This window comes from Festucalex cinctus, chromosome 15, assembly GCF_051991245.1.
Source record: "Festucalex cinctus isolate MCC-2025b chromosome 15, RoL_Fcin_1.0, whole genome shotgun sequence".
Taxonomy (NCBI): Eukaryota; Metazoa; Chordata; class Actinopteri; order Syngnathiformes; family Syngnathidae; genus Festucalex; species Festucalex cinctus.
In genome coordinates this window covers 16,591,313-16,617,848 of record NC_135425.1, presented here as the reverse complement: position 1 = coordinate 16,617,848, position 26,536 = coordinate 16,591,313, and the positions used below count along the sequence as shown (strand labels likewise).

Sequence of the window (26,536 nt, the reverse complement as noted above, 5' to 3'; positions counted from 1 at the left end):
CAAAAACATGGATTCTAGGCTAATTAAAGACTAAATTGTTCATTCAGTACATGTGAATATGATGAAAATGATTGAAAAAGAAAAATTTACGAATACGTGAAGCCGCAGTTGCCGAACTGCAGATTCACCACAAGATGGCAGACATAGCTTAGTTGCGCTTACATTTAGGGTGCCAGTAGGTCTAATATTTTTTGGAAATTATATGCTGGACAAACACAGCAACAGAATTATACTAAAATTTTGAGTGAGTTGATTTTTGTGGGGCGAAATTCATAAAGTAAGTTTTTGCACTTAATGTTGGTTTGCTGTTCAGCAGTTTTATGGTGATTTCTATGGAAGAGCACAACACATCATGTTCACTCATAATTTTATTAGTGTACAGAGTCAGAAGTTGCTTGTTCATAACAAACGTGTATGAAGTTCAGTGTTTGAACAAGACAGACATCCTTACAGCTTATCAGCTGAACTGGATATGCTTTGTGAAAAGCGGAGAAATTGCAATAGCATATAAAGAAAATCAAAATAACTATACAATAACACCACTAGTGACATGACGCAACTTTCCCCTGCAGAGTAGTTTTCGAAAGAAAAAGAGAGGCTCGTTTGGGAGTCCACACTTGTCCTTCACAGAAGAAAGAAAAACACAAGAGCTGACTCGTAATAAGAATGTGTGGAGATGTGCCCTATGGAAAACCTCTGCTCATGTCTTCCTTTGCAAAACTGATTTTCGGGAAGGGAAAGACAAATGCAGAGCAAGGTGGCACTCATTAAAAAAAAAAAAAAAAAAAATACACAAAAGGCTTGCTGGATCCTGGCAATATGCACACAATGGTAATCATCTAATCAACAGGGGGGGAACTACTATACTGTGTTTGGAAAATACTTCTGAGAATAAAATCTGAACAATCTGATGTCAATGCATAGAACAAAACACTGCATGTGTAACCGATACATTTATATAATTTTTTTCTAATGTACTGACCTTGGCATTGAGAAGTCCAGTAAAATATTCCCTAAAAAGTAAAAATAATAAAAACAAATGAAAGAAAACATGAAACATAGATACATTGAGAGAGAAACATAACGGCCATGGGCGCGCTCAGTTTATGTACAAGTGACTTGGATTTCAATCGATCCATACAAATGGAAATTATTCAACCGGATCAAAACAACAGAAGAAGGCCGCCCTAAATGGGAAAAAAAAAAAAAAAAAGTCAACTATTCATTCAACTCGGTCCACATGTAAGTCAGCGTTTGTGTTTACACGCACAAGTTAAGAAACGTGTCACAGTCCAAGTAAACAACGAATCTGGAATGTGACAGCTGGGCATAACGAGACATACACAATATTTACATGTCCCACTTCTCTACGAGGATATGAGCAACCACCCGTGCATGTAAACACACACAATGTAAAGCATACACATGACAGTCCAAGAGTTGGAGGCAGGAATGTTGCTCCTATGTTTTCAATAAAACACTAGAATTCCATAAATTCACCATCTTAAATCTCACACAAACAACAAATGAAACGTGATTTTGTATTGCTCAACTGCTGGTTTAACCTCATGAGAACAGAGGCCAACCGATAATTTTGACACATTATGTTTGTGGAACATGAGTTAAGCAGTATAATCTACAGCCGTTTTTATCCATCACAGGGAGTGGCCATTTTGTCACTTGCTGTCGACCGAAAATGACATCACAAGTGGCAAAATGGCCACACCCTGAGATGCATAAAAAGAGGTGCAGAGGTGGCAAATCCAGGTCCAGGAAGTAAAAATCCTGCCACAGTTTGGCTTTAGCAATTGATGCTTGCTAGCTAGCTGACTAGCAAGTAAACCACCACCATGGGAGCTAGCTAGCTAGCACCTGAGGCTAAAGTCAAACTGTGGCAGCGTTTTTTTTTTTTTTTTTTTTTTTAAACTTTATGAACCTAGAATTGCCACCTCTCATATTTCACAAATGCAAAATTAATCAGAATACCCTGCTGAGACATGTGGGGCTGAAAATTTGGGGTTGACCTCCCCTTTAAGAGGGGAAAAAAAATTACCATAACATTTCTTATATTTTAAAGGGCATAAATTAATCTTTTGGCATGGTGAATGAATACTGGTGTGTTTTCAGGATTTTAGAGCAGAGCAACCAAAACACATTATTAGGTCACTGATGTTTAAGAGTTAGAATTTGAAGCCATTAAGTTTTGGTCAGTGTTTTTTTTTTTTTTTTTTTGTGTACAAACTTGCATTTATAGTCTTTGGGACCGCATAGTAAATTTGCAATAACTGTTCACGTAGCCCGCTTTTTCAAGGGGTATTATATTTAATACATGTTAAATTCATTTCATAAAGTCATTTCAGTCAAATCTTATTTTCAGTAAAGTCGGGAAAGATACAAAGTTGATAGTCCGGACAGTGATCGTTCTAGCAAGTTTTCAGTGGTAGGCCAAGTGACACTTTTATATCCTATATTACATACTTGACAGGTCAATCATTTCATTGGGCAAAGCAGTAAAGGATTTCAACATATTAATTTGTATAGAATAGATATATTTTTTTTTTTTTTGTAAAAATGAATACGCAAAAACAGAATAAAACCACAAATAACTGTGCAGTATAATTGCTTGGTTTAATACTTAAAGCTTTAATAGATTTTAGTTGGAAAACATTTGGATTGTATTTTTTTTTTTTTTTAGGCGAGGACAAGAACTCACTTGAAACTAAATAAATGAGTGCTTACCCCATTACAAGCCAATTCAAACAAAGAATGGCTATAGTGACGATTCCAAAAAATATGCCATTGGGTGGCTGTTTTAAGCATTTTGTGTTTTATTTTACATCAAAGACTTTTTTTTGTAGTAAAAATAAGGGTGCATAAATTTGGAGAAGTGCAACTATAATATCTAGGCAAGTTTCCCCCCCCAAAAAAAATCCCACATTGTAGGAGGCATCTTATCAATACATTGTTGATAAATGGGGGGGAAACCATGCATCAGTTCAAACATAATCCAGAGACTTGTGTCACGTGAGTTTTTTTAACTGTCTGACAGCTGGGGGCGACACTGAGACCATGTTCAGCACATGTATTGTAACCACAACTCTGACTATAAAGAATATACTGGAATGGCATAGAATAGAGTAAGGAAGCAAGAGAAAGAGTGCGCCGACGTGCTCTTGCAGTTATCTACGCTGGAGGGAACGCTCGCTTTTAAATTCAATTCGACAAAACCCACTGAGATGGAGCACACATACCGGATGCAGGTGAGTGGAAGCTTGTGTGTGTCAGGATCAGACTGCGTGAAGACAGGGCATGAGTTACTAAAAGGTTAACGTTTGCAATCACGCATACTGTGGACTGAGAAAAGAGGAGAAAAAAAAAAAAAAGCAAGTCTTGACCCGGTACTTTGGTCACTGAAACCGAAAACTTTTTTTGTTTTTTTAAACATTGGTCAAAGTTGAATCCAGAGTGGCAGTTGAACTGCGAGTCAACAGTGTGTAAACGAAAACTCTTGACACTGAATCCAGCTTGTGGCGTGGTAGCGAGGCAGTGAGGAGGAAAGGTGTACTGGTGAGCGAGAGCGGGCGCATGAGACTCAATTCCCCAACTGTCGTCTGTGTTTCGAGTCTTGCTTCGGCACCTCAGTCAAATACCTGAAACGGACGCCACTCGTTACTTTGGATATGCGGAGTGACTTCAGTTATTTAGGTCCACGGTGATTGGAATGTCAAGCCTGAGGTTGATTCAACAGGTCATATAATCAGGCTCACTGTGATGTTTTACATTCCACTACTGCGCACTTTCTCGCATCCTTGAGGTCCTTTGTGTGCATTTCTTCTGGTCTTAATGATGTTACTCCGATGCTGGTCGAATGTTATGTAACGTCAAGTTTTTGTTTTGTTTTTTTTGCTGCACCAGCCAGACGCCGTTTAGGACATACTGGAGCAGCGCACAGAGGGGGAACCCATCTGGGTCAGCACCTTATCCAACCACTGGAGGGGGCCGTTGAGATGCAGCTCGATCCAACAGGGAGTGCTGGTGACGGTTTGACGTCTGACAGGAGAAAAAATAGATTACGGTTGAGAACACATAATGGTGTGCTTTTCAACAACAACCTCATAATTAGTCAAAGAAAACTTTCCTTCCATTTTAATAATGTTTGTCCTCACAACCAGCTTGGTGGGATACACCACCAACAACCATTCACACACTCACATTCATGTAGTTCACATGTCAAGTTAAAAAATTGCGGATTGGGATGTCAGGCGATTAATATTTTTAATCATAATTAACTCATTCACTCCCAGCCATTTTCACAGAAGCAATCCCGTTCGCTCCCGGCTGTTTTACTGGATTTTGACTGATTTTGCAAGGCCCACAGAATATTATGTTCTATTGCTATAAAAGCATGGAATCTATCAAAAGAAAGATTAGTCTCTTCTTTCATCAGGTGGAAAAAAAAAAAAAAAAAAAAAGTATGTTTCTATCTGTTTCCGTTTTGCAGCAATTAGCATTAGAAGAGAGCTAAGTTTCATCAGTTTTCACAAATTATTTAAAATTGTAAGTAATTGAGCTTTTTTTCTAATTGGCCCTGGTTGATCACCTTTGCTCTGCTGCCACCTGCTGGCCGTTTGTGTAATAACTACGATTTCTGCAACCGTTCTTTGCAGTTGAGAGGCTGCATCAAAGCCTTCTGTATGCTCCAGTGTCTTTGGGACACTTCGAACATTTAAAAAAAAAAAAAAAAAAAAAAAAAATGTATTTATACGTTATTGGGAGTAAATGAGTTAATTGCATGACTTCAAAACTCACGATTAGTCAATATATATTTGTTCTAAATGTACAATAAAAATGTTTTCTAAGTTTTCATACTCTTATTAACATAAGTGGGAAAAAAAGTTAAATAGAAATACGGCTGCTTCTTTTAGTTATTGATACAGTAATTTCATAACTATTCATAAAATTTAGTCAAAAAAAAATAAAGGCATACTGTAAAAAAAAAAGAAAAAAAAAAGTGTGATATTGATTTGTGTTGAGGTAATTTTTCTGCCCAGAATTCACAAAATGTAGTTAAAATTAAAAAGATGTACTGTGGAAAAACCCAAGTGTGATATTGACTTGTGTTGAAGTCATTTTTCTTCCAATAATTAATACAATTTAGCTAAAATTAAAAAGATGTACTGTAAAACAAAAAAATTAAAAAATTAAAAAAACTGTGATATTGTCGAAGTCATTTTTCTGCCAATAATTCATAAAATCTAGTCAAAATTAATATGTTGCATTGTAAAAAAGCCAAGTATGATATCGACTTCTGTTGGTCATTTTCTGCCAATAATTCATAAAATTTTGTTAAAATTAAAAAGATATTGTACTGTAAAAAACCTAACTGTGATATTGACACTTGGGGTCATTTTCTGCCACTAGATGGCATAATTGCATTTGTAAGACATTAGTGATGCATTTTTCTTTTCATATTAAGAGCTATCTAATCATTAACTTGTCAAATTCTGCACATTTTGAAAATTGTAAAATACAACTTTACCCCAGTCTCCACAAATATATGCATTATTATTACTGCAAAATTTTGCCGTGCACGTCTCTGCTGTATTGCGACAGGAATTCCCCCAGCACAAGTTTTCCAAGTAACGGACGGTCAGTAATCGCTCATTAAAAAATAAATTAACTCAAAATTAGTACCCCTATTAAAATACTTATTAGGTAATTCTTTGGAAAAGTCAAACGATTAATCAAACAGAGCTGACAGCTGTCGGCGTGAACAGCGGGGCCGCTGAAGACTAACCAGATAGGCTCCACAGCAGCTTAAAGCCGACCAATGACGACAAAGCAAAAAATAAAAATAAAAAAAACACTGACTGTGCTGTCTGGCGCTGGGAGTTACAACACAATCAGCAGGCCAGGGACAGAGCAGATGTTTGCTGGACGGATGGTTAGACGGCCAGACGGATGGACAAACGTCCTGTGATCTTGCACATTTTACAACAAAAGGAGACTATAATAGGGATTGGACATGTGCACAGCAAGGCAAGCTACAGCTTAATCCTTGTTTACACTACACAGCATTACCGTTCAGATCAAGTTGAGTACAACAGAGCAACCCCAGATGCACGTGGCTTATGTTTAAGGTGCATGTTGCAGTATATGCGCTGATGGTTGACTACACCTTGGCCTGGCCTAGCCTGGTCAACAAGTGGATTAGGGCGATTATGAACAAGAAATTGAGCGTGAAATGACCCTTAATTGTGAAGCGCAAACAAAACACTACATTACCCTTGATTACTGATTCTAACATTTTATTTTGAACGATCATTCAAAATGACAATCAAATATTTTATGTGGTAAGAGATGCACATACCTGTACTCGGCGCCCCATCCTTTGACGAAGCTCATCCTGATGGTACACATCCTAGTCAGCTGGTAGACCGCCTCGAACCCCTGATTGACGGACTGTGCCAGCAGAGCGGCAAACTCCTGGTTGTTAAAAATCTTCAGATTGCAGCCTGGAAGTGAAAGATTCGGGATTAGGCTTCAGATACTTTGCACCGCGAGAAACATGTTTCTGTATTTGTGCGGCACATTTTTTTTTTTCCTCCTGTTTTTCTTAGGGATCGGCCGATAATCGGCCCGCCATCCATTTTTCAATGGCCCACGACATATGCTAAAAATGCCATTTGACTCAGTTCAAATAAAATAAAACAAAAACGTTTGGAGATGGTCAAAGTAAGAAGTGAGGGTACTGAAAAGCAGGTGCCATTAAAAGGTTATTTTAGTTAACTAAAACTAATGAAAAAACTAAAATTCAAAAAACAATAGTTACTGAAATAAAATAAAAACAAAAATGCTATTTAAAAAACGAAAACTAACTAACTACATTTTATGTTTACAAAACTAACGTCTTTGTTTTAGTCTTTGGTAATTAATTTAATGCATGAGCCTTTGGGGATGATTTTAAATGTGATTTTTTTTGTAGATTTATTTTGCTATAAACCGGAATAATGACATTTGAAAGGATGTCACACAGAAGTGACGTCATCTAGCAGCAGCCAATAGAAAAGCAACTTCAGATGACGTTGCTCCCATGGTGTTTTAAACGTTGCGCACAAGTAATACACATTTAAAAATAATAATAATAATAATAATATTACTGAACCTAACAAACTAAACTAAAACTAAGCATTTTTAAAGAACTAAACTAATAAAAACAGAACCACCCTGAAAACTAATAAAAACTAATTCAATTGAAAAATTCCAAAACTATAATAACCCTACTGCCATATTACAAATAAATTGGTTTATATACTGTAGCGTTTTTCTAAATATGCAAAAGCACAAATAAATTATTTGTATAATTTTTAGGACTAAACACAATTTCTCTTCATAACATTATGTGGCCCTTGCGTCCTTCTGATTTTCTGTATGTGGCCAACAAACAAAAAAGTTTGGACACCCTTGCTGTACACCTTCTGTTTTTGTTTGAAAATTAAAACTAATTTACAGTCAGTGATCATTCCTGATATTTAGAAATTTTGCAAAACTTAATTTTCGTTTTCATTTAACCTTTTAAGACATGCTGGTGACCCCCGGGAGCTCCCTGAACTTTTTGTTAGAAATTTAAAAGTAAGCTAAAGATTTAAAAAAAATAAAAAATAAAATAAAAATTGTGAAATATAAATAAATAATAATATAATAGTGAAATATCGTTTACCGGCCTACTCGCCCTATTTTTCATCTATTGTTATTTTAATTTAAGTCTTACTACAGTAAGCAAAAAAAAAAAAAAAAAAGTTGATTTGACAACATGGTTTCAAAACAAATGTTGACAAGACAAGCTGCTGTGATGTGAAACTTGTGGGCCGTTGCATGATGGAGATTATTCCCAACACTGACATTTCCACGTGACGCTTGCTGTTTGCCTTCTCCACAAACGTGCGCTGCAGAATGACACCGTTCACGCTGCCGCTTCAGCCAAGAATGAAATGTTCAAAATTGCATGGGTACAGATTAGTCAGCCTGTGTGGGTGAGAGGCTGAGGAAAAACAAGTCATGTTGTGTGGAGCTCGGTTACTCTTCCTCGAGGGCTTTATTTTCCAATAAGTACTGTTTCACTCATCATCAAAGGGACATTATATTCTAATTACAATACAGCATGTTTTTTTCTTGGATTCTGCTGCAACATACTACTTAGACTGTCTTCTACTTTTGTAATTATCTCATCAATGTCATTTTGAGATACTGACAGAATATAAATTAGCTGGAGTACATAGTAGTATATAGTAGTATATAGTACAAGGGGTTAGTGGTAGAAAACACGGACAGAATGTCAAACATAATTTTAGTCAGCACCACTGTGAATGCTTTTATGTCCAGGTTAAAACACAATCATGTTTTTTTTTTTTCTCCTTATGCCTATTATTGAGCTCTTGTAAAGGATTTTTTTCTATTTCTGTACTTTGTTTTTCCAATGGTGTACTTTTAATCGTGTAAAGCACATTGTCCTGTGTATGAAATTTGCTATACAAATAAAGCTATCACACCTTCAAACTGGCATAATGCAGCATAATATGAAAACTGTTTGCATTACTCACTAGTTGGCCTTATTTCAGCCAGTATCAAAAGGAGTCCTTGTTTGTATTTTGCAAAACTTTTTTTTCTTCAAAGGAGGACGGTTTTACCAGAAGTAAGTCACATAAAAGCACAAAAATCCACTAGACGTTGTGTTTAGTAAACAGAAACATTTGAAGTAGAATGTGTAGAAAATGACTGATAGTAGCGATAAACATTATTGAGCAAAAGTGTTGGTTCTGTTTACCACTGGTACTGATTTTATTATGGTAAATTCCTACTTGTTTTTTGTTGCCATTTATGTCGGCTCAGACTAAGCTGATATTTTTGCTTGAGCCCCTTTTCAGTTTATTCATCTATCCATCATTATTCCCCCTAATTCATCATTAAAGTTAGTGTTTGAAGAGCGTATCACTTACATTTGTATTGAAAGTACAGTTGAAATACTATGCAGGCGTTTTGTGTTTTTTCCCCCCCCATATTTAAGATCAGTGTGTGTTCAAACTGCATAATGCTATAGTGGCTTAAGTATAAAGTATTTTAATATTTGCGATTTTGGTAGTACTAGTAGAGCAAAGCAATTTTTGAGGTGATAGTTGGTGTAAAAAAAAAAATTTGGGAGCGAAACAAAGACAATGTTCGAATCATAATGCATGCTGAAAAAAAAAAAAAAAAAAAAAGAACACTCTTAAGTAAGACGCTAAGTAAGAACCTGGAGGTATCTTGCAAACTGTGGCGGGGTGCCACCCGTATCGCTGGTTGCAGTTGGGACTCTGGACAAAAATGGCACTGTCGCTGAGGCACTCAGCGAACACCTCTCCTCCAATGTAATACAACCTCACTCCACGACCTGAAGGTTAGATTGGTTGGAAAAAGGTTTATCAAATAATCATTTATTTGAGACATTTGAAGAGGTTGATAATAAATACCTATATGCCTCCTTGTCATTTCAACAGTTGCATTCCTGTTGACGTTGCTGAGAAGCCCAAGGCAAAAGCGTTCGGAGTTGGAGGGGTCGGTGAAGCCATCCACGGTAAGAGATGGCTGCGAAGCATGGAATGTTTCTCCAACACGCTGGTTGAGCTCATAGTAGGCTATAGAGCACCAGAAAGCTGGTTCACTGTAGGTGACCGGCTGAAGGTCTGTTGAGAAAAGCACTTCATAAATATATTTTCATGTTGCAATTGCTGTTTCTAATTCTAGCAATGCAATGCAATGCAACCGAATATACCGTAATATAAAAGTCGTCTTTCTCGCATTGGGCTTACTTTTTCCATTATTACAGAATAACTGCAGCTCCAACCAATAGGATAATCCTTTACTGATCCCCAGAGAGGAAATTCAATAAAGCTTTTGCTTGAAACTCCCAACACAATGAAAGGAAATCTATAAAGAAAACTATAGCAGATTTACCCAGGCTGTGGCTGACGGGTGACAAATTGTTAGGCGACAGTTCTGCTGGTGAGCCTGGCACAACACACAAACAGATGAAAACACTTGTTCATACAATTATAGTTAGGAAACTTCTCACAGACTTCAGAACAAATAAAACTAGCTTACCTGATTCCATACTTTGATTCATCTGCTGGTCACTAGCCTCGCCATCTTCACTAATGTAGCCAGGCGGGGGAGTCTCTGTAAAAGAATTAGACATGAATAAAATTGTAAAGACGTTTGTTTACATTAACAATAGAGAGCAAACATTTTGCTGATGAGATTTTCAGTGACAGGTGGGGTAATTAACATTACATATACAATAATTTTATAATGCAGTTTTGAACTGAGCTGATTTTTCATCACTGAAAAACACATTTAAAAAAATAAATAAATAATTGTCTTGAAAAAATTATTATTTTTTAATTAAATGTGAATTTTGAAAAATTTAAACAAAAAATAAAAATAAGACAAAAAGTCTTGGGAGGATTTTTCAGCATCGATTTAAAAAACAAAACAAAACAAAAAAACTTTTTGGGATCAAACAGATACTGAAAGTTTAATTGAAAGATATCATTCATTCACAGAATCAAAATGTAAGCTTTACCCCTCGCTGGGTCTGATTTTGACCCACATCACTACGGTAAAATAAATACCATGAACATACACCATATTTGACACAGTGAGAGTTGCCGTGCTTACAGACCTGGTATGTAGTTATTGGGAGGATCTATGCCGGCTGGAAAATTAGTATTTTCAGGGATTGAGTTTGTAAAGTCATCTAGAGGCGGAAGCTCCGTCAGGATCTCCGTATGGCGGGGCACCAAAACTGGGGGCAGCACTGTGGAAATGAGAGACAAAAATGGCACTCGTCTTTTTCCATGGTCTTATGTAGCATAACACATACAATTTATCATCTGCCATGATTACTGACATTTAAAGCACTACTTTTGATGGCAGCCTGATGAGAACTATCAGTATATACTGTCCTCTATTTAAAATCAACTCCAAAGAGATCATTACCCGGCGTCTCCACCCTCTGGTAATGATAAGGGTTGACACACACTTCATCCTTCTTGAGGTTGAAGGCATACTGACAGTTGTCAATGGCCCGCAGCTCATGGTGGCTGTGAAGGTCGGGCCATCTCCACAGGCGACAATAGATGACGTGCGGCAGGCCCTTACGGTGGGATACCTGAAGACGCCCATCCAACGACCTGAAAACAAGCATCAAAACTGTTCACCATGGACGCTCTGTAATTTCATTTAGTGTCAAAATTATTATGCTCTTTAAAATGCTTTAATTTACATTCCATGTTTTAGTAAGTTACTTTCATATATTTTCTAAACGGCACATCTATACAATGGATAAATACACCTTAGAACATTAATTATTAGTTGTTTCTAAACGTCAGCATGAAAACAAATGGTGCACCATTGTTGACCTTGAAGCACTTTCCCCCCAGAAAATGCATAATTTGTATACATGCGAGTGTATTCACCTGTTGTGGTCAGGGTATCCGTACATGCCTGAAGAGTCCCACTGCTCTATCATGTGGCCTGACCCTAGACCCCATAGATCTGAGCAATTGCTATAGACACACACGCACGCATGCATACACAGACACACACACAAAACATACAGGACATGAGTAAAAAAAAATGGCAAAAATAAAAGCAAACAGACAGTAAATGTGTGATGTCCCATTCCAAATAAGTAGGATGACATTACAAACAGATACGTAAACAGTTGGACTCTTATTTGAAATGGAGACAGAAATTAGTAACTCCCCCAAATGTATTAATAACAGAAACAAAATGTCAACTTGACCGAAGGGGAAGCAGTCAAGTTTTTCGGTTTTAAATTGTCAAACGTCATCCTATCAAAGCAAACATGACAGTCCAGAAAATCAAATTACTTGTTTTCATGTATAAGCTCTTTTCAAAAAAGCGCCTGCCAAATCTCAACACATATTCATATACACAATTTGCAATTTATACATATTGTTTATTATAAGACAAGGACATCTGGGTAGCTTTATTTTGTTATACACAAAATAACTTTCCCAAAAAGTGACATGAAAAAAGAAAAAGAAATGTAATGACTGTTCAAAATTTCAAGAGTAATACAAGTCCAGATCACATTAAAAAATTGAAACTTAATATAAAACAATTTGTGTAAAAATGCTATGGTATATGACTGATGACGTAACACATGCACGCAAACACTACTAACCACCATCCATTTTTGCATGCAAACAATGAAACATGTACTACTAGTCATGATACCACCCATGCTTCTGATCTTTCACACACTACTTCCTCCATAACAGTTTTGAGTTTGAACAAAAATGTCCGCCTGTTTCCTCCCGACAAAACATCGCACACACCCACATCACAATACTTTGGTTTTGCTCAAGTCTTGTAAAAGTAGCAAAACATAATGCAGCAATACCAACTGAGCCATGACAAGATGACGGTTATGTCAAGGATGGGCTCATACATCATAGAAAGCAGAAGCATAATAGGCAATAAAAAAAAAAAAAAAAATTTAAGTTTGGGGTTGGAGCATCTTTGTCCAAAAATCTCCATCCAAACTATCTCCCTTTAATGAAGATCCTCAGCAGAGTGATCGACATTCAACGTCAATAATCGCATGCTACGAGTCGAGCTTCCCAGACATTTTTTTTAGGCTGCCACATTGTAAGATAAAAATGAACTGAGCATTTGCGTTGAGTATTTGTGTTGAAAAAAACAGGAGAAATGTTTGGCAAAAAAAAAGTTGTCGAATTGATTTCAGCCTTAAATTGTTTGAAATAGTGTCCTTCTAATCTAAATAAACGAATACAGTGTCCATTGTTAAAACGAGTCATTACATCTCTGCACAATCAACAGCACCAGTCGTTGCTGCAGCAGCAACTGTCCTTTGAATGTGCTTACAATGGATGCAATAGTAAAAAAATAAATAAATAAATCCTGAATTATTCTAGTGCAAAGTAACACAGCCTTTTGTCAACCTTGATTTGTTCACTTAAAATAGAAATAGAAAAGGGGCCTTTCCAAAAGTGTCCCAACAATGTTGAAAGGATAGAATGTTAAAAAAAGAAAAAAAGAAAAAAAAAGTCACTGAATACTGAAGTATTACGTACGATCCATTGAGGAAGTGGTCCAAGTAAACCCAAGGCGATTTTTTTGCAATGGAACCTCCGAAACATTCCTGGATGCTGATTCACCACCAATTTATTCTAATTTAAAAATAACTTCTTCAGAGAAAATAATGGAAATATGAATAATCTGGTGTTTGGTCAGACTGTCACAATCTGCCTGCCATCATTACGCTCAATAGTTGACTTAAATCATTGTGAATGTATCCTTTTAAGATATGATTGACACATTGTGTAAATATGAAAGCAGAAAGGGAAGATGTCTAAGAGGTGACTTCCTGTAGCAGCTATATAAACTATGCTGAAGGACAACTTAAGACTACTTATCTCGCATAAACACACAGCCATTATTAATACACTTCTATAGTGGCACCACAGAAAAAGAAATGGGAGTGTCTGTCTTGTGCAAAAGTCTTAAGTGACATTATTACAAAGGATTATAGGACCATGCGAATGAACACATTTTGGTGGAATTCCAATTTGTGTGGGCATCACAGTCATTGAATTCTGTATGCACTATTAAAACTAACAACGTCAACAATTAAAGCTTGATGGTTTCACGTGCGAAATTTTGGTTTCCTCCGCCCCGGTTTCACTTCTCCTACAAGGTTAACCTGTGTGACCCGAATGAAGAAGTGGGCTTTCCGTTGCACAACTTTGACTTTTTGCTGCAAGTCTGTGGTGTTGGGACATGTGTTTGACTACACATGATGTATGCTGTGTGGTCAGTCAGTTCATTGATTAGTTTGACCGAGCTGAATTGTAGGACTGGGCAAGCGATATGGCCAAAAAAAAAAAAAACTCTCGATTTTTATTTCATTCTGGATGGTTACGATTTTACTCAAACCCAACAAATATTTATTTAAAGGTTTCATTTATAATAAATAAATCCTGAGCTAAATGTTCAGACAATATTTTACACTGATTTTAAGTCAATTTTAACAAAAATTTAACATTCATATCTTGTACAAAAATAAGTTATTCTAAGAGTGTATTTGTTTATATGCACCTCGATTTCAAGATTCAGCTAACTGTCAACAATTTAATTTTTAAAAAGGCGATTAATCAAATTAATTTGATTTATTGCCAAGCCCTACTCAATTGGAAGTGATGTTGGTTGGCTTTCAAGATGTTCTAGTTTTTTTTTTAATGGTCATGTTTTGAGTAGAGGCATTGCGAAAACAAATATAACGGCGTGTGTGTGCGTTCCCATCTCACCTGGGTATGGTGACACACTTGGTGTTGATGTTCTGCGTGCTGATGGCTTTTTCCAGCTCATCCAGCTGCCCCGTCTTCTTCAGCTTCTTCACCAGGCTCTTGACAGCTTTTTCGCACCATTTCTCCTCCTGCCCGCCTCCGTTCTGCTCCCCGACTCCTCCGATCCCACCTCCCGCTCCTCCGCCTCCCGCCGGAGTCTTCTTCCAACCCAGCAGCCGCTTCACCACCGGGGGAGTGAAGGGTAGTATGGAGGACATGTTGTATGTACGTTGTGTACGTGAGTGTTTTGAGTTAGCCTCTTAATCTGATGTAAAGGGAACAAGGGAGGGGGAGGGGGATTTAAAGCTGTTAGGCTGTATTTTTAAAATCCTTCAGGAAATAAAAAAAGACAAATGGAGAATATGCATTTGTATTTTGTTGAGTCCAAACAAAGTCATGAGTATTGAGGAAAAGCCCGGAATATATTAATATTAGAATGAGGAAATTAGAAAATATTAGATGGAATGTGCAAATGTGAGGGAGTGTGAAGTGAAGCATCCAACAAATCCTGAAAAACAGAAAAAGACACGTAAACGTTAAAAAAAAAAAAAAAACTGACGGAAAAGAACTTGTGAAGGCATATAGACAGCTGTCATAATTTATGTGCAGACTGTTCAAATAATTGTGTCAATACAGGGTATCTTCCGGTTACTAGGTCAGCCTCTAAAACCTAATCCATCTTAACAGAGGTGACAAATCTTCTGTGTTGATGCTGATACTAATCAAACACTAATCCCATACAAAGGTACCTATCCCATTATCAAAACCAGAGTTAACCTTCTCTTGCTAAAGCTGAGCAGTGTCAGGCCGCATTAAACCTGGGCCAGCTGCAGGGTCAAACATGGTGCCTTGGTTAACTTTATCCACACGTGGGGAAGATAAAACGTGTTCACTTGTTCTAGTAAAAAAAAAAAAAAAAAAAAAGAAAAGAAAAAAAGAAAAGTCAAAAATGGTCACTGAAACAATTTGAACATGATGAGACTGGACTTCGCCAAGATGAATATTGACAAGCCACAAAGCTTCTGGGAGAATGTCCTTTGAACAGATGAGACAAAGCTGGCGCTCACCTCCTGCTTACTAACACAAAAACAAAGCATGTAGAGTAAACAATACAATACTGCACCTCGTACCTACTGCCAAACATGTAGGAAGAGCGGGTTTGTTTTGTTTTGCTCCATCCTGCTCAGGGCATCCAGAATCTGTGCAAGGTGCAATGAAATCTCCAGAATATCAAGGTATTCTGGAGCGACATACTATTGTTGGAGTTGTTGGTCTGAGCAACAGGTCAAAGGTCATCCTCGGGCTGCTCGTTTATCGGAAAAATAATATTCACGATTATTTTTGGCAATAACTGACATCACGGTTATTCATTTAATTGAATATAATTTAAAAAAAATACTACTACTACTACTAATAATAATAATAATAACTTTTTTTTCAACGTAAAAACTATTAAGACAAAATTATTATTTGAAACACTAATTATGCACGTTCCTTTTGGATAAAAACAAAATGTAATAAATTTTTTACTTTAAAATTAAAAAAAAAAAAAGAAAAAAAAAAGAAAAGAAAAAAAAGAAAAAAAGAAAAAAAGATCCAAGATTATTTTTTTACACGATTGCTGACATTTCAATTGTGGAGCGTAATAATTGAAATTGTAATTGAATTGTGATGAATTGCACAGCCCGAGGTCATCCAAATGTATAATGGCCCAAACCGCAACACCAAAAAACAGCCAAAAACAAAACAAAGGACTATTCTGAAATGTCATCATTTCAATCCTATTAAACACCTGTGATAGGGGCTGATGGAAGACAGTTGGAGAAGTTTATTTACTGCTCGGAATGAGTCAAAATGCCTCTCAGTGGGGGCAGAAGTGGCATTGGGAGTTACACAAATTGAGTGATGGATTGCCTCCGAAGCTTCTGCAACAAAATATCAATGAAAGAGCCCCATATTGTGTGTGTACTGTGCAGGCCAGTTTGTTTAAAATGTGCCGGGCCAAAATGCAAACAAAGAATGTCCGATTTTCAAAATAAAGTTTTTTTTTTTTCCCCTCCATCACTTATCAGTTCCAAGTTATTTCAGTGATCCTTGCTGGTTGATCTTTCAGCAAGTACAAATTTTGTAAAATCCAATCTAATTTTGCCTCGTGGCGCCAGCACTTTATCACAAAGCTGCACTCAAAAAAAGTTCACTAGGGGCTGGAACAAAAAAATAAATAAAAAATAGTGTACTACAGTTCCATCAAAGTCGATTCATCCATGTCATCACATTTTCAGCACAGTACAGCAGCCCACAAGCTTTTATACACCACTGACTGGTTTCACATAAATCTGTTTCGATGGACCGGCACAGAAACAAAACAAAACAAAAAAAGAAAAAGAAAAAAAAAATCATCAAACATGCAAAACACCAGCAGCTGTTGTAATTTGTTAGATTCCTGCACATGTTTTTCTCTTCAACGAGTCAGCTGATCTCATTCGGTATTCAATCGTATATAGTGTGTAGTAAAATGGGACCAGATACTCAACTAAAACTGAACCTCTACATATTCAAAGTTTGGCATTAATTCCATCGATTTACTGCTATTTATTTATTTATTATTTTTACTGTTACAGTGATTCGTCATCATCATCATCGTTGTTGACATTTATGTACTGTCTATTGTGTATCAGTATCATTAGGGAAGCTTCAATTCCCCTCAAGGATATAGGCTGTTGTCAAGAAATTGTAGTTTAAATAAAGAAAGAAAGGATAAATAAAAAATTAAAAAGTAAAGAGCAGTAATGAAACCGGTGAACTCGCAGTTACGGGTGAGCGCCTTAAACCATTGTTCCACGATCCAGTACACGTTCATCAGGGTTGAATTTGTAATTGTAGTTCTTGCGCATTTCACACAAAATAGGGCTCGGTGTCGAGTTGCCGGTCACGGCAACATAACCACTTCGAATTGTTCCATAGCAGACAAAAGAGACGGCGACTGTAAAAACCGCCAATCAGCCGCCGAATAAACATTTTAACTCGTGTTTCTATTAACTGCGGGATTTCTCTCAAATCGTAAAACATCAAGGGAATGCAACGGTGGTTGGACAAAACCTTGTGTTGTGCGAAGAACCTTCCAATTTACACACAGGCGCAACAAAAAGCTCAAACCGTGTTGATACAACTACAATGTCAAAATGAAATGCTAATCGCGACTAGCAGGGCCTTGTGGACTAGATAAGCGGCCGTATTTTGTCTGTAATATCATATCACATTGTGAGAAACTGCTTGTTTATATCGCTTCTTCTCTGTAACCACCCATAATATAAACACACACAAAAAACAACCATGCACACATGCTTGGAAGAATAAGCTAATGCACTCAGCCGCAAACGACTCAGTCTAGACTTTAAGAAATAGCAAAGAAAAAAAAACGAGACAAAGTCTCACATTATTACAAAGTGCCAATACATGAAATGGATTCAAGTTTCTTTGTCTTGGAATAACTGATCCTCCTTCTTCTCCACCTCCCCATCGGCGTCAAATGCGAGTACAAGAAAAAAAAATCGCTAGCAAGCTTGCTACTTTGTCCGACAGACAAATAATCAGGTCTGATGCATGTTTTTGTCCCTTACAAATGTAATATTATTATCTGTTTAAGACATGCTTACCGACTGAGCAGGCGAATGATAGTCGGGTGGTCGCTTAGGACCCTGTCAATATATCCAGTTTTTTCATTTTAAATTGGTCCAGCGAGTCTTAAAAGTGGGAATACAAGCGCCGCGGAACCACCGGGATGATGGCCCCTCATTCAAAGCTCAACCAAACTGTATAGCTAGTAGTAGCAACACAAACAGGACCACGTTTGCCCCGCCTTTTCTCTCGTTTTATTGGCTGAATTCATTGGTTCAGGCGATACCTTGTTGCTAGACATGTTTTCTATTGGCTGGAGTCAACGTCAGTTTTAAACTATTGTGACGTGTGCTTTGGTCGCTGATGTTTACGAGTCTACCTTAATTGCTCTAATGTTGTGAATGTTAAAAGCAGAGTTTCGATTAAAAAAAATAAATAAATAAAAGTGTTCCTTAATTGCTCTCTTGTAATTTTGAGCTTTCCTTACAGAAGTGTTTTTTCCTTTTTGAACTATGACAATTAATTTGAAAAGAAATTTGTTTGATTAATCTTTTAATATATCTTGCTAAGTTTTATATTCATAAGTGAAAGCTTAGAAAGTCAAAACCTATTTTTATTTCTGTTTTCGAAAGTGATAAACGTTTATTTACTAAGGCTTTAACCTGTTGTTCTCATTTTGGTGTGTTTTTTTTTTTTTTTTTTTGTTTTTTTAAATACTGTATTCCTTAGTTTAAGACCCCTGGCATTTTTTTCACTCTCTCTCTCTCTCTCTCTCTCTCTCTCTCTCTCTCTCTCTCTCTCTCTCTCTCTCTCTCTCTCTCTCTCTCTCTCTCTCTCTCTCTCTCTCTCTCGGGGGGTGCTGGAGCCTATCTCAGCTGGCTCTGGGCAGGAGGCAGGGGACACCCTGGACTGTTTGCCAGCCAATCGCATTATTATCATTATTATTATTACTATTACTATTATTACTATTACGATTATTATTATTATTATTATTATTATTATTATTATTATTATTAATATAATTATGTCACTGAAGCTTTTCATAGGTAATTTGGTGGCATCATGCAAATCCACCCTTGCATCGGCAGCACCTGCATGCAAATCAATTCGTCAAAGAAATCACGGATAGGTTGAGCTGTTCCCATGTTTCAAATCAGCCTCAGTATATTTGGAAATGTACCTTAATATAGACGCTGCGTGTTGGTTGGATAACGCGCATGCGCGGTGCTTTCTCCGTCTCACCTGAGACTTGTTGCTCAGAAGCGGGAGATGCCAACGACTGTCTGATTTTAGTGGATTCTTTTTTTTTTTTCTTTCATAATTTTGCATCGTCATCGACGTCAGTGATGCTTTACCAGTGGGGAATTCTATATCTAGTAAGTAATCCAAATGAATGACACAGCGGATCACAGGATGGATTCTTTACTTGGCTGAACCTCTGCCGACTTCATCTATTTTATAATGTTTTCTTGTAGGTATTTGCATGATTTGTTCTCCGTCCTTCTCCAGATTATATTCATGCACTTTATTTATGTAAATGAGTTATAAAAATGTATTTTGTCTTTTAGATTAAATGCAGTCAATCTTCATTTTACACAAGGTCATGAAGAATAATTCAAAGTAGCAAAACAGAGAATATATTTGACTGATTGTGAAAAGATGTCACATTGAATTTAATAACTGTGAGACAAAGACAAACTTTCAACTATTGGAGAACATAGTTGTTTGACGGGGGATGTTCATTTTCATGTCCCTCCAGGTAGGTAAAGAATGATGCACTGAGTTAATAAATCTCACTGGGCCATCGCCACGGTGACAAAACTCCAGAGGTTTGACTGCAGTGCTAGTTATAAACATGCTGCTGCGGTGGTACACAGTCTCTGAGAAAATAGGGTTTGTTCATTTTTACATCAAACATATAAAGATTTTGCATTGTGTGCAGGTGTGTGCCTGATTCAACCACACGCAATGGGCAAATGCTGCAAGTGCAACGGGAGGCTGCTTTGCCTATGCTTGCTGCCTTGCATGATGACCGGCCACCTTCTGATTTATATCATGGTGACCATATTTGTCACAATCTCCTACGCTCCCCCGAAAATAACCATCCACTACGTTGCTCCGGGGATTTCAGCCAATTCCAGTGCCTTGGCCTCTCATCCGCTCAACCCTTTCTGGAAGCTTCATCCGGAGCACAGCGCGCTGTGGAACCAGTTGCAGCACTCCTTGGATCGTCGTTACAATCCGATACTGCGAGGAAATGTGACTGGGAAAGCAAAATTATCAAATCAGTTTAGGGATGAATGTGTGTCACACAAGTGTTCAGAACCTCATCGATATGATGTCAACAATATCCCGGAACAGATGAAGGCGTTTGCCAGGTCAATGCATTGCAGGAGTTACCCAATCCTGATCAACCAACCCGCTATGTGCAAAAGGAACAGGACTAAATCTGGTCTTGGCTATCCAATGCTCCTCATGGCCATCAAATCTCAGGTGGGGAACTTTGAAAACAGGCAAGCCATCCGTGAAACTTGGGGGCGCAGTGGTTTTGTAACCGGGGAGTCCAATAAGAAAGGTGGATTTGTGCGGACTGTGTTCCTGCTTGGAAGGCAGGACTCGAGTTTGGGACCTCACCCAGACCTGAAAAACTTTCTGGACCTCGAGAGCCAAAAATACAGGGACATCCTCCAGTGGGATTTTAGGGACTCTTTCTTTAACCTGACCCTGAAGGACTTGCTGTTCTGGCAGTGGCTGCAGCAATACTGCCCCACAGCTGTGTTCGTCTTTAAGGGGGACGATGATGTCTTTGTCCGAACTGGCGCCCTACTCGACTACTTGAACAAGCAGTTGGAGGAACACAAACGGCGGCGGGCCGTTAAAAATGAAACTCACATGGATTTGTTTGTGGGGGATGTCATTAATAATGCAGTGCCAAACCGGGATCCGTCTGCTAAATACTACATACCAGAAAGCTTCTACAAAGGAGCCTACCCAACGTATGCTGGAGGAGGAGGCGTGGTGTACTCTCGCTCACTTGCATCACGACTAACAGAAGTGTCTTCCAGAGTTTGCCTTTTCCCGATCGATGATGTTTACCTGGGAATGTGCCTGGAAAGACTTGGGCTGTCTCCAAGTCATCACCAAGGTTTTTTAACATTTGATCTCCCCGAGACAGACAGGGAGAATCCATGTGCTTATAAATCCGTGCTGCTTGTTCACAGGCGGAGTCCGAAAGAGATGTTGTCATTATGGCACAAGTTGCATAATCTGCATAGTAAGTGTTGATATTACAAAACAATTTGGATTTATTAGGATGAATGAAGCCATGATGACTCGAAATATGGCAGTTGGATGTCTGTGTTTGTTGAAAATTGGCAATATCCTCTAACATGTATATACCAGCAGCACATTTGTCAAGTGGTTTGTATGTATTGTGTACAATGAGCATGTGCGTATTTGTGAAAGTCTGTCTGTGACTCTTATAACAGTACAGTCAACCCCCCACATGCAGTTCAGCACCCACAGAATTCACATATTCTCAGATCCCCTCCCTCCACCCTCTTTTTTTTTTTTTTTTTAAATCTTAAGGAATTTCACAATTGTTTCCTTAATTTCCCTCCATGTTTTGTGGAGTTCGTATATTGAATGTTCATCAACATTTTTTGAACAATTTTTGGGCTTTGTAAAAAAAAAAAAAAAAAAAAAAAAAAGAGAAAGAAAGAAAAATCATTGTGCTTTTCAATGGGTGTCAATTATATGCCGATTTTTGATGAGTGTCAAATGTGAAAAATTTTTTAGTCTCTTTTAACCCCTTTTTCGTTTTGCTTACCTTATTGTTCAGTAGGGAGCTATAAATTTCTATTGAATGGGCGAAAAATAATGTGTGTGTTTGTAGTAGCTACTACTTTGCATTATATTTATATTGTTTCTACATTATTAATAAATTTGCAAAAAGGTCCATGCGCCTCCTTTTCAACTGCTTTCAAAAGAATCTCTGCACACCACTGCTCAACAGGCTAATCAGTTGGGTGGCTTCTAATTCTGTCAATAATTATGGAACACTGAAGTGGCATCTGATCTGTCTTTTAAAGACAATGCTAACAATTCTAAAATGCTTTAATTTTTTTTTCTTAATTTTTTTCCATACTTACATAAAAATTATAATGCATGTTTGGACCCTTTCAACATCAGCTTTCAATTCTATAAAAGAAAAATAGAGAAATAAAAACGTTTTATATGATACATTATTTGATGAGACATATTTGTGCTTATTAATCCTGTGTGTAATTCAAATGATGTATCTTATGAAAAGTTAAAATTGATCTGAATGATACATACTTGACCTTCCTTGCCTCTGGACGAGTTTGTCACTAAAGATATGTGCTTGCTTTGTTTACTTTTGTGATTGTAGGCCTAAATATTAAAAAGAAAAGAAAAGAAGAAGATAGTTAATCTTCCAAATCTCATATGATAAAATGTTAATTTGGTATTGAGTGACATCTAGTGTTAAATTCCTCTACATGTAGTGGAATCAGAGCTACTTTAAAAAAATAAAAATAAAAAAAAATAAAAAAATAATTAAAAAAAAAAACCTACACTTACTGGTATTTTCTAAGCCTTTCACCAGTGTATCACATAATAAAAAAAAAAAAAGGTTGATCTCATAATAAGCCTCAACTCGAGACTAACATAAATATGTTGTTAAGCACAATGAAATAATAGTTTAAACAGCTGCCTCACAGCAAGAAGCTTTTGCGTTTGAATCCATCACTCAGTCCAAAACATGTTTTAGGCTTTTTGAAGTCTCGGCTGAATGTGTCTGTGTGAGCCCCTCTGACTGACAGGTGATCAGTCTAGGGTGTACTCCGCCGCTCACCCTAAATCAGATGGGATAGACTCCAGCGTCACTGTGACACTTGAACAAGATAAGTGGTGGAGAAAATGTGCAGACAGATGAATTTCAGTCTGTTTTTACTCTCCAGACTTCAAAGGTTAAGCCTGCAGCTCTGCAGGAATTATCTATGAGGGCTTTACCAGGAGTGTACTTGGAGTAGTCTTGCAGTGATAAGCACACTTCCACACAAGATCCCAGAAGAGCCTGAGTGTGGTCATGTGACCAGACTCCTTTTCCGTGGACACTCCAGGCATGTCCCCAGAGAAGCTGCCTGCCAGCAAAAAGAAGAGCAGTGAAAGAAGAAAAGCATGCATGGTGCCTGAAGAGTGCTTACTTACCAGCTTGTTGACTCTGGACAACTGTGTAAACCTTTTTGTAAAAGTTCAAATAAAATTATTATAATTATGTATCTATCTAGTTTCCATTGTGCTTGGACTCATTTGGAATATTGGGTGAATTGGGTCCTATCCCAACTGACATTGAGCAAGAGGCAGGCTACACCCTGTACTGGTGGCCTGTCAATCACAATCTATACTGTATATAGGTAAACAACCATTCATACGTTTGCCATACAGGTATGGCACTACACTAGGGCTAGAGGGCGCTATAGCCCAAGTAGAAGTCCGTGCAGCCCCCAGTTAAGCATTTTTTTGATACTTTAAAATATTGGATTTATGTTAAAAAAAATAAAAAAATAAAAAAATAAAAAACGAAAAAGCTCACACGTAGTTATTCTGTCTCAATCCATGTATAGCTGGAATATTAATTTCACTATTAATGATTTCTCAAGTTATTATGTTGTGAGCTGAAATAATATTGCTAATGCATTGTTGTTTTCATTAATTAAGCAGATATATTGTCCTATTTTGTGAGTATTATCTGCCTAATAGCAAGCACATGTATCTGTCGCTTGTATTAGGTTGAACTGCTTTGTTGAATATTCTTTGTATACATTCAGTTAAGCATTTAAAAAAAAAAAAAAAAAAAAACTTCTTACAAAGTCACTGAAGTCATGAAAAATCGATTTTCAGTTAGGTCATTTTCTAATTAGATGATTTAAATAAATAAACCTAACGTTCTTTGGTAGTTTGTTGTTGTTGTTGTTGTTGTTGTTGTTGAACTGAAGCAGTTGGATGACCCTAGAACCTTGACAGCATACACTAAAAACTACTTAAAAAAACAAAAACAAAACAAAAAACAAAACAAAAAACAAAAAAAACAAAAAACAGATTGTGTTTGTATGTCATGGATGCAGTTATAGGATTACATTTTGTAAATCATCATTTGTGAATGTTGAGCTCCGAAAAAAAAAGATGCGAGCTGATTCAGACATATAATACTTTGTGTTGGTTTAATTAATATATGTTTTAAAGAGCATCAAATACATGTCTCCACAAGGTGGCAGCCTCGCACAATGATTTATCATCATAGAGTCTTTGATGATGCTCTTGTTCAACCAGGTAGCCGCTAGAGGTCAAGCTAATTTAAGAATCAAGATTAAGAGATGATAAGCGGTACAAAGAATGGCTGAATAACTCAATGTAGTCATTGAGAAGGCACACACTTTTTATTTTATATTATACAGCTATCGTAGTTGAGAACAGATGTTCATTTGCATTGCTGACCAGGCACAGATAGAGTAAAACAAAGCAAAAGAAAAAAAAAAAGACTCTACAGTGTTGTATAGTTACATAAATAGATAACACATTAATAGACTTGATGGCTCCCTCTGGGAAATATATTGCAAATGGTGAATACATGGTTTAAAACAGGATACAAACAAGTGCAGCAACCATGCACAGTATCGCTCACCAACTTTTTGAGTGATGATATTGGGCTGAATGTGGTGAGTTTTATTATTTGTTACAGTGTTTCATTTTTTTTGTTGCAGAAAATTGAAAATAAGCTTCATCAAAAGTTGTGTGGACTTTGGGAACAAGAGTTTTAACGAACAAGCATACAAACACACACATAGACACACGCATTATGAATGTATCATGTACAAAGAGGAATTATTTAGCTCACTTATTATTTCTTCATGAGGAAGTCAACCTACAATTTTTCTTCATAAGGATATGTTCTATGCAGCCTGCATTGTCTAAACGGTGTTCTGATTAACATTGTGTTTGATGAATATGAGTTAGCAAAACAAAACAAAAACAAACTTTATATCTATCTCAGAGGGCGGCCATTTTATGACTTGCTGTCGACTGAAAATGACATCACAATTGAAGCAATCACACTTTTCTTGCAATTCAGAAATCACTTTGGGCTGTTTACTTTACTTAAAGTCTTTTGAAACCTCGCATCTGCCAGCATGAGTATTTATTTGACATGTGTGTATGAGGAACCATGTAAAGAAGTAGGGCAACAACAACTGAGAAGGCAGATTTTCGTTTCGCTGTTTCGACATATCCCGTCTCTAAAGAGACAGAATGATGAAACCTCTCCTGGCAAACAACACATCACTGCAGGGGGATACTGTGTCAAGGCTGGTGTCAATATTTTTGACATACAAAGAGAATATCTGAGATGTTTTTTTTTAGTTGGATTCACCTTTGGATGAACTCCCCCAAGTGGAGGCAAGAAAGAAAAGAGGTTGGGGTAGAATGATAGGTAGCAAAAATAGAGGACGGATGAGGAGGAGAAAGCAAGAATCTGGTCCATGTAAATCATCTCCATTGTTCTCGTAATGCTGCTTGTGGGCAAACACGCGGATACACTGAAGGAACCAGGACAGCACCACACACGCGCGCAAAGAAAATCTCTGGACGCAAACTCCCACTTTCCGTCTTCTTGTGTCAGTTTGTCCCTAATGGAGATGTTTTTTAATGCACCATAATCCCCACCAAACACATAAAAGAGACATCCTCCTATCTACTGTGTACCTTAGTGCTTGTGATGGGCACCAGCTCATCACATGCACACACACACACACACACACAGTGGCGCCAGCTCATCAACATGCAGTCATTCGGTTGGCATTGGATCGCAGGCTGCTAATTGGCTGCCAAGCAGAATGTGTGTGTGTGAACGTGTGTTTCTCTGCTGCAGAGCCGAGGTTGCTAAGAAATTCCCGTCACGTCTGTGAGCCTCGATTAAGATGTTGCTCCAGTTTCGAACAGACAGACAGACATGTGGGGAGTAGGAGGGGGGGGGGTCGTAGGAGAGGATCCAGCGGGGGGAGATGAGAGAACGCTAGCGGAGGTGGGGAGAGAATGTGAGGTGATGAGGCGGGAAAAAAGTGAAGAGTGAGGGAGCAGGAGGTAGCGAAATGCTGCAGTGGTTCTGTTGTGTAGGAAGTGATAATTCTCCGCTACCGCCATCCTTATCTGGATTATACACTTCCGGAAAAAATATTTTGGGCATGTGGACAAAAAGGTTCCACTGTCTACTGGTTGGTGAGTGACCACACTGCTGCATTCAGCACTTCGAAACTGCTTCTGATTAGAGTCTTGGATGAACGACATTGAGAAGTATGGCGAGTTATTTTGAAGCGTTTACTGCAGATTAAAGAATTGAAAATGGGACAGTTTTTTTGAATATATCATATCAACTTTGGGCATAACACAAAGGCAATGCCCTTCACTGT

At 37.5% G+C, this 26,536-nt stretch overlaps 2 protein-coding genes across 3 annotated transcripts; one reads left to right on the top strand and one right to left on the bottom strand.

Annotated features, from left to right (window-relative positions):
* Positions 1-350: 350 nt before the first annotated feature.
* smad2 (SMAD family member 2) lies at positions 351-18,265 on the bottom strand. Of its 2 annotated transcripts, XM_077496953.1 has the most exons (11): positions 18,089-18,264; positions 14,394-14,940; positions 11,514-11,603; positions 11,035-11,228; positions 10,718-10,852; positions 10,138-10,212; positions 9,991-10,044; positions 9,507-9,719; positions 9,290-9,427; positions 6,371-6,515; positions 351-4,050 (listed from the first exon to the last, which is right to left on the bottom strand). In XM_077496953.1, exons 2-11 carry the CDS (start codon positions 14,648-14,650, stop codon positions 3,927-3,929), a joined length of 1,425 nt encoding a protein of 474 aa, XP_077353079.1. In that variant the 5' UTR covers positions 14,651-14,940; positions 18,089-18,264; the 3' UTR covers positions 351-3,926. The 2 variants fall into 2 exon arrangements, with proteins under 2 accessions (XP_077353079.1, XP_077353080.1); XM_077496954.1 differs by lacking the exon at positions 11,514-11,603 and having other exon boundaries at positions 18,089-18,265.
* A 1,733-nt stretch (positions 18,266-19,998) lies between these two features.
* Positions 19,999-21,335, top strand: LOC144002471 (N-acetyllactosaminide beta-1,3-N-acetylglucosaminyltransferase 2). The gene has a single exon (XM_077497741.1). The coding sequence runs from the start codon at positions 20,019-20,021 to the stop codon at positions 21,333-21,335; it is 1,317 nt and encodes a 438-aa protein (XP_077353867.1). The 5' UTR covers positions 19,999-20,018.
* The last annotated feature ends 5,201 nt before the right edge of the window (positions 21,336-26,536 follow it).

Excerpts from the sequence above, each read along its gene's own strand:
- smad2 (XM_077496953.1), bottom strand. The coding sequence starts at position 14,650 with ATGTCCTCCATACTACCCTTCACTCCCCCGGTGGTGAAGCGGCTGCTG. Across the intron at positions 11,604-14,393 it reads AAGTGTGTCACCATACCCAG|CAATTGCTCAGATCTATGGG; the intron begins GTGAGATGGGAA and ends GTGTGTCTATAG. Across the intron at positions 10,853-11,034 it reads CCAGAGGGTGGAGACGCCGG|TGCTGCCCCCAGTTTTGGTG; the intron begins GTAATGATCTCT and ends TCATTTCCACAG.
- LOC144002471 (XM_077497741.1), top strand. The coding sequence starts at position 20,019 with ATGGGCAAATGCTGCAAGTGCAACGGGAGGCTGCTTTGCCTATGCTTG.